Source organism: Musca autumnalis, unplaced genomic scaffold, assembly GCF_047663935.1.
Source record: "Musca autumnalis isolate F117 unplaced genomic scaffold, ASM4766393v1 scaffold_4, whole genome shotgun sequence".
In the NCBI taxonomy this organism is placed as follows: domain Eukaryota; kingdom Metazoa; phylum Arthropoda; class Insecta; order Diptera; family Muscidae; genus Musca; species Musca autumnalis.
In genome coordinates this window covers 184,328,245-184,336,026 of record NW_027411977.1, presented here as the reverse complement: position 1 = coordinate 184,336,026, position 7,782 = coordinate 184,328,245, and the positions used below count along the sequence as shown (strand labels likewise).

Here is a 7,782-nt window from a genome sequence, read left to right as displayed (position 1 = left end):
TTGGCCCTTTTTTGACATAAACTCTATTTGAACAAAATATTACCGTTCGACATTTATCGTGCGCTCCAGCCAGCCAGACAGACCGACGACTCCAAATTGCCTAAAACGGATTTCATCAAAACATACTTGGGGTGCAAAACATTTCGATGAGGCACATTTTCATCGTATCAATGTTCATATACCCTCAATAGCCCAAAGGCTGAGGGTATAAATGTGCCTGCGCACAATTGAGAGTATAGATGTACGTTTTAATACAGCCCCCACTGAAGAAGTATTGCGGGTTCTGAGATTGGAAAGTACAACGATACAGGTCGATGTGAAGTCATTATAGGATTTGTCTACAGTAGTGACGGTAACTTGGTATTTCGGACTTTCTTTATATAAATAAATAAATAAATAAATAAATAAATAAATAAATAAATAAATAAATAAATAAATAAATAAATAAATAAATAAATAAATAAATATATAAATAAATAAATAAATAAATAAATAAATAAATAAATAAATAAATAAATAAATAAATAAATAAATAAATAAATAAATAAATAAATAAATAAATAAATAAATAAATAAATAAATAAATAAATAAATAAATAAATAAATAAATAAATAAATAAATAAATAAATAAATAAATAAATAAATAAATAAATAAATAAATAAATAAATAAATAAATAAATAAATAAATAAATAAATAAATAAATAAATAAATAAATAAATAAATAAATAAATAAATAAATAAATAAATAAATAAATAAATAAATAAATAAATAAATAAATAAATAAATAAATAAATAAATAAATAAATAAATAAATAAATAAATAAATAAATAAATAAATAAATAAATAAATAAATAAATAAATAAATAAATAAATAAATAAATAAATAAATAAATAAATATCGGTGTCTCATTGGTATTAAACCTTGATTAAAACAAAGTGATAATCTTCAGTTAGCATATTCTACTTCTCTAAGGAATAAGCTTTGACGAAGCGACAGAGCTTAGTATTTTTATAATCGAATGGAAACTAACTAAACTGTTGTTGGAGGGTACAAAAATTCGACTCGGCCGAACTTAACGCTGTTCTTATTTATTATTAAAACACACGTTACACTGGTTGTACTTGTAGGGTATATTGAATTAAATGGTCTAATTATCATGTAATTGTAATGGGTATTCAGGGAGTTTTTTTAGCACCAAGAATTTGTGGGATGAATTTATCGTATGGATTATCTGTACTTCTAATGTAGCTTCACAGAAGCGTAACTGGTGGCATGACCATGGCCATGACTATAACCGTGGCCAGCATAGCTGCCTTCCAAACTACCATAATGAGATTGATGATCATGATGAACTTCGGGATGGCCAATTGTCTTGACTACGGCGTTGAAGCCATTATGTTTATCAGCATGATATTCTACAATACGAGTGGTGCCATCGGCTTCCTTCAAGGAGTAGCTACCTAAAAAAGAAATTTAAAATGAGAAATTTCTATTGGTTTTTATTATATGTCTTGAAAGTTCTTACCTTTGACATGGTCGCCATCTCTGTGTTCCCATTGATCCTTGATATCACCAGTTTTTAGATCCTTGACACCATATTTGAATTCATATTTAGGATGAGAGTAATATTCTTGATGATCCCAGCCGCCACCACCAGAATAACCTTGTCCACCAGAATAGCCATGGCTGTCTCCACTTTCTGCATAACCACCCGAAAAGCCTTGATCATAATGATGCGACGGTTCATGTTTTGTTACTATGGCATAACTACTGGCACCATGATGCGAATATCCTGCTGCAGCCAAACTGCAAATGGCCAAAAATATTATAATGCCAAAAGATTTCATGTTCCGTTTTATTTCCGATTCTAATATTTGATTGCTTGGATTGCGAACAAAGAACTGGTGTTGATGGTTCGATATCTACCCGGTATTTATATAATAACAACAAATTCCTTGTTGTTTACTTGCCGTTCTATTTTTTTCGTAAAGCTTTTAAATAATGAAAAAATTTGGTAATACTGATTTGTTGGTAAGTGTAACAAGCAAATAATTCATTCATAACAAGCTACCGTTCATAATGGAATATTCTCATGCTAGCGTTTGAAAGGTAAATTACAAGCAAAAAACATGAAGAACAATAAACAACTACAACAAACGCAAAGCAAAAACAAAAGATAATAAGTAATTAGCAAAAAAAAAAAATAAAAGAATCAAACTTAATTTTGGTCAATATTCAAAATATGGTGTATGGCAATTTTGGTATAAATAGTTGAAATGAAGCAAGTAAATGGCATCAGTTCCTTTATTACCAATTAGCGTTCCACACAGAACTTTAATTATTTGTTTGATCTATCAATCAATATGAAATTCTTAACCCTTGGATCCTTTTTGGCTTTGTCCGGTTTGGCTGCAGCCAGTCATTTGCATCATGGTGGCGCCAGTAGTTATGCCACAGTAGTCAAACACGATGATGGTCATGGTTATTCAGGACATGGTTTTGAAAGTGGTGATGGTGGTGATGATTATAGTCACGGTGGTTATGATCATTATGACTATCACTCGCATCCAAAATATGAATTTGGTTATGGTGTAAAGGATTTAAAAACCGGTGATATCAAGGATCAATGGGAACATCGCGATGGTGATCATGTAAAGGGTAAGGAGCGTAATAACAAATTAACATGTTTTTTTAATTTATTAATTAATTTTATTTTTTAGGTAGCTACACCTTGAAGGAATCTGATGGCACCACTCGTGTTGTTGACTATCATGCTGATGGCCACCATGGTTTTAATGCTGTTGTCAAGAAATTGGGACATGCCCATCATCCTGAAATCTATCATCATCATGGTGGCTATGACGGTGGCTATGGCGATTACAGTCATGGTGGACACGGTCATGCTACCAGTTACGCCAAATTTTATTTGCATTAATTTACCACTACTGAATGGTTCCTTACGCTCCTCGATAAAATGTGATACCCTACCAATACCTGTTTTCATGTTTCCAACAAATACTTACATATCTACCAAAATATACAAAAATACAAATAAATAAAGTAAATGCAAATTTTCAAAAAGAAATGAAAATCGTGGCCTCCGAATTTACTACAATATAAGAAAGAATTTTCATAGTCCCTGTAAGATCAAGTTCTTTATGGTTAGTAGGTGGCCAAATCACTGAGTTGAATAAAATATCAAGATCGTTCTGTTATACCGACCGAGTTATCGATGGTAACATTTTTTATGACACTGATCCGCAACGCATTAGTTCATCTCCCATTTCATTTCTTACATTGTTGCTATTATCGGGGATCCAACATAAAGTTACGATTGATTTAAGGTCCCCTGAGGCGTTCTTTTTAGAGTAGGACTTGATTTGAAGGCCGGTCCAACTATGTTCTTTTTCATGTTGCCAATCAGTTTTCCGATGTTTTTGTTCAACCTGTATGAGACCCGTATGTTGAGGGTATCGCTGTAGAAGCTTGCTACTGTTTCCATTTCCATCTTGAAGCCATCCCAGGCCACCCTGTGGGGTATGTGTTCATTAATTTGGTCGAAGTGCAGTTGTGGTGCTATATATGATTACAGATTACGCCCGATCCCAGTGGGTGTCCCAAATGTCGTAGAATTGCAGCGCACAGTGTCACGACTGTGGTCAAAACCAAGTACTTCGGAATACAAATTTTTTGATGAGAATTGATAGCAAACATTTCAATTTGAAGGAATTTGAATTATGGTATTGATTTGTCAAGTAGTTTTGTCCATGTGAAGTTTCAAACCCGATAATTGTTGGAAATATGCATTTTTGTCCTTATTTTACTAAAATTAATGACTTTTATTATAAATAAATTTGCTTTGAGTAATAAACGTGGATTTACTTTTGTTTAGAAGTAAATAGTGATCATATGGTCTTTAGTACACCGATTTTGTGAACCAAATTTGAAAATTAGTGGAGTGAGAAGAAATATGTATAAAAGTGTATATCGATATTATTTGTTGTTTGAGTTGTGAAAAGTGTGTACTTCAAAATTATAAGGTGCCAGATGCAGAGGTTTGCAGACGAACTTGTTATTTCTCTTTTTCAGTGACCACCTCATTAGGGAGTAACCCCCTTTTTATATAAATGTTTTGCGGTGTCCACTAAAGCTCGAAAACGAATTGACCGATCATCATATAGTTTGTGGGCTTACTAAGTACCTAATAATCTAGCTTTTGGACGAGAGACTTTTAAAAATATAAATTTTTTGAGAAGATGGTGAACAACCAAAATCAACATTACATTTTTTACAAAAAATTTGCAGTTTTTGACCACTAATCGTTCAAAAAACGTTTTTAAAGAAAACTTCTCATTTTTGAAGACAGGAGTTCGATTTATTCAATACGCCCACAAAAATATAAAGACTGAACACCAAATTTCAGACATTTCGGGTGGATATTGAAAGTACAACCTTCAAAATACCGAAAATCGGTAGGTACCGTTCTATGGGGGCTATATGAAGGTGAGGACCTACAATGACAGATTTCAGGTGGAGAGTTATATACCCCCAACGAAGACTATATACCAATTTCCAGCCATTTCGGTGTGATAATGAAGCTAAAACCTTCAAAATACAGAAAATCGGGAGGTATCGTTATATTAGGACTATATCAAAACGTGGACTTACGCCCACAATTCTCTGTTGGAATGTTTCATACCTCTGCCGAAGTCTTAACACCAAATTTCAATCATTTTTGTTGGTTACTGTGACTAAAACTTTCAAAATACCGAAGATCGGGAGGTACGGTTCTATGGGAGCTATATCAAAACGAGGACCGAACATACCAGTTTTTTGTCCTCGAGATTGCAAGTCAACAATAAGTACGTGTAACTGTTGGGAATTTTCCGAGAAAGAACACACACGCAGTTTAATAAAAGAAAAATACCAAACACGTCTTTATTGAACAAGGCAAAACACAGCGAATGAAAAATATTTAAATTGTACAAAACAATTTCCAGAAAAATATGAACACAAAAAGTCAAAGCCTACTTATTATAATACAAATTATTTTGTCCCAGAAAAATACAGTTTAATTACCAAGTAATTTCAACACCACCCCTTAATGAAAACGTATTTTATTTTAAACCCATTTTCTCAGACAACAGCTTATTTTTGATCTTCGCTAAGGACTTTGTCAAAATATCAGCAGGATTCTCGTTCGAAGGTACATACTTCAAATCTAGCTTTCCTTCCTTGTAGATATTCCTTACATGATGTACTCGGATGTCGATATGCTTGCTCCTAGAGTGATATACTGGGTTTTTTACAAGTTGTTGGGATCCAAGATTGTCGCCATACAATGTAGTAGCATTTCTCGCAAGTCTTCCAAAACCAATTTCAGTTAGCAAATTTCGAATATAAATTATCTCTTTCGTCGCTGCAGATAACGCCATATATTCGGCTTCGGTGCTACTTAACGCCACCGTTGGTTGTTTTTTAGATTCGTACATTATTGCAGCTACAGCCAATATAAATACAAATCCTGTGAAAGATTTCCTATCGTCTGAGCCACTCGCCCAGTCGGCATCTGCGAATCCATACAACTGTTTTCCAGTACATTTGTATTCCAAACTTTGGTTAATGCTTGAATTCAGATATCTGAGGATATGATGAGCTCCATTCATGTGCTCAATATGCGGGTCGTTGTTAAATTGAGCTAATTTTGTAACGGCATGTAGGATATCCGGTCTTGTACATAATCCAATGTACATTAAAGAACCAATTAAAGATTGATAACTTTTTATATCCACTTTTTTACAATCTACACAACCATCCGTACATTTCTTAAATTTTTGACCTGGATCTAATGGAGTTGCAACTTTCCTTGTATTCTCCATTCCATTTTCCGTTAATAATTCCAAAATCATATTCTTTTGTGAAATCTGTATAGGTCCCGTTGGCGAATTTCTCTTAATCTCCATCCCCAGAAAATAGTCCACGGGTCCTTTATCGTGAATTTCTAAGTACGATCCAATTTTATATTTGATCTGTTTTAAATAATCTTCATTGGAACTAACTAATAGAATATCATCTACGTACACAACCAGAATAATGATATCCTTTCCCGTGTTCATAGTGTACACACATGGATCAATCACACATTGTTTAAATCCAATTTTCTTCAAGATTTCGTCCAGTTTTTCATTCCACTTTCTACCGGACTGTTTGAGACCATAAATTGCTTTTTGTAGCTTACATACTTTATCCGGTTTTTCGGTATTCTCAAACATTTGTGGTTGGGCCATATAAATCTCTGCATCAATTTCTCCATTCAGATACGCGGTAGTAACGTCTATTTGATGTACGTATAATTTTAATTCTGCGGCCAACGCTAATATCGTGCGTACGGTAGAATATCTGGTAACTGGTGAAAATGTTTCGGTGTAGTTCACGCCGTACTTTTGACCACAGCCTTTCGCGACTAATCTTGATTTGTAGCATTCTACTTGGCCTTCTTTATCGTGTTTCTTTGTGAACACCCATTTACACTTTATAACAGGCACACCATCTGGCTTATCCACCAGTTTCCACGTTCCTTTATCCACCAAGGATTGATATTCGGCTTTCATCGATTGAATCCACATATCCCGATCATTTCTTGATAACGCCTCCTCCACAGTTTTTGGATCTTTTGTGTTATCGTTTATTATGAGATTGTTCATAATTCTCTTCCCAGATCGCAATACCTTGAAATTCAAATCATCATATTGAGGCGATTCCTCGAACTGGGTTACAGTTTCTTCAACTAATTGATGTGGTTCCATCGGGGACTCTCCGATCGGAGATACCGTTTCTTCAACTAATTGACTTGGTTCCCTCATATGTTCATGTGACACACCAGTTGTTTCCTCCGAAGAAACATTTATTGTACCATCTACAAGCAAGGTTGCATCGAATTCTTCCATATTTGTAATTTCTTCCTTTTGACAGTTTCTTTCGCCAAATATATCATATTTGCTTATAGGGTTGTTTGATGACGTTTCTATAAACTTTACATCTCGGCTTTTGTATAAAACCCTCCTTTTTGTGTCATATAATCGATAAGCCTTTGATTCGGTACAATAACCTGTTAGGACACATTCTATTCCCCGCGCCTGGAACTTTGACTTACCAGGACGTTTGTCTAACTTTATTGCTTTGCACCCAAACGTCTTCAAGTGAGCAACAGTCGGCTTTCTTCCACTCCAAAGTTCTATCGGTGTCACAACTTCTACTGCTGCAGTTGGGCAACGATTTCTCAAGTACACTGCAGTACCTATGGCTTCACCCCATAATGACTCGTGCACACCAGATCCGATCAACATGCTACGTGCCATTTCGACGATGGTCCTATTGGCTCTTTCAGCCACTCCATTTTGCTGCGGCGTATACTCCACTGTTAGCTGCCTCTGGATTCCAAGTTTTTCCAAACATATAGAATATTTTTTGCTTAAATATTCTCGGCCATTGTCACTTCGCAGGACTTTCAACTTTTTGCCAGTTTGCCGTTCAGCCATCGCGATAAATTTTACAAATGCATTATATATCTCCCCTTTGTTCTTCAAGAAATACACAAAAATCATCCTTGAGTAGTCATCAATGAACAGAGCGAAATATCGTGATCCCCCACATGAATCTACGCGCATTGGCCCACATATATCAGTATGTACCAATTCCAAGACCTCTTTGGTACACTGAGTTGCTTTCTTTGGAAATGGTTCAGCATGGATTTTTGCCTTGTAGCAAACTTCACAG

At 34.6% G+C, this 7,782-nt stretch overlaps 2 protein-coding genes across 2 annotated transcripts; one reads left to right on the top strand and one right to left on the bottom strand.

Moving 5' to 3' along the window:
• Window positions 1–1,245: 1,245 nt before the first annotated feature.
• LOC141401595 (uncharacterized) lies at window positions 1,246–1,918 on the bottom strand. The gene is made up of 2 exons (XM_073981911.1): window positions 1,532–1,918; window positions 1,246–1,466 (listed from the first exon to the last, which is right to left on the bottom strand). Exons 1-2 carry the CDS (start codon window positions 1,851–1,853, stop codon window positions 1,246–1,248), a joined length of 543 nt encoding a protein of 180 aa, XP_073838012.1. The 5' UTR covers window positions 1,854–1,918.
• Window positions 1,919–2,334: 416 nt separating this feature from the next.
• Window positions 2,335–2,960, top strand: LOC141401596 (uncharacterized). The gene is made up of 2 exons (XM_073981912.1): window positions 2,335–2,664; window positions 2,727–2,960. The coding sequence occupies exons 1-2, from the start codon at window positions 2,370–2,372 to the stop codon at window positions 2,939–2,941; spliced, it is 510 nt and encodes a 169-aa protein (XP_073838013.1). The 5' UTR covers window positions 2,335–2,369; the 3' UTR covers window positions 2,942–2,960.
• The last annotated feature ends 4,822 nt before the right edge of the window (window positions 2,961–7,782 follow it).

Bases quoted from the DNA above. Each gene is read 5' to 3' on its own strand.
- LOC141401596 (XM_073981912.1), top strand. From the start codon at position 2,370: ATGAAATTCTTAACCCTTGGATCCTTTTTGGCTTTGTCCGGTTTGGCT. The intron at 2,665-2,726 runs GTAAGGAGCGTA...TTTATTTTTTAG, and splicing joins CGATGGTGATCATGTAAAGG to GTAGCTACACCTTGAAGGAA.
- LOC141401595 (XM_073981911.1), bottom strand. From the start codon at position 1,853: ATGAAATCTTTTGGCATTATAATATTTTTGGCCATTTGCAGTTTGGCT. The intron at 1,467-1,531 runs GTAAGAACTTTC...TTTCTTTTTTAG, and splicing joins AGATGGCGACCATGTCAAAG to GTAGCTACTCCTTGAAGGAA.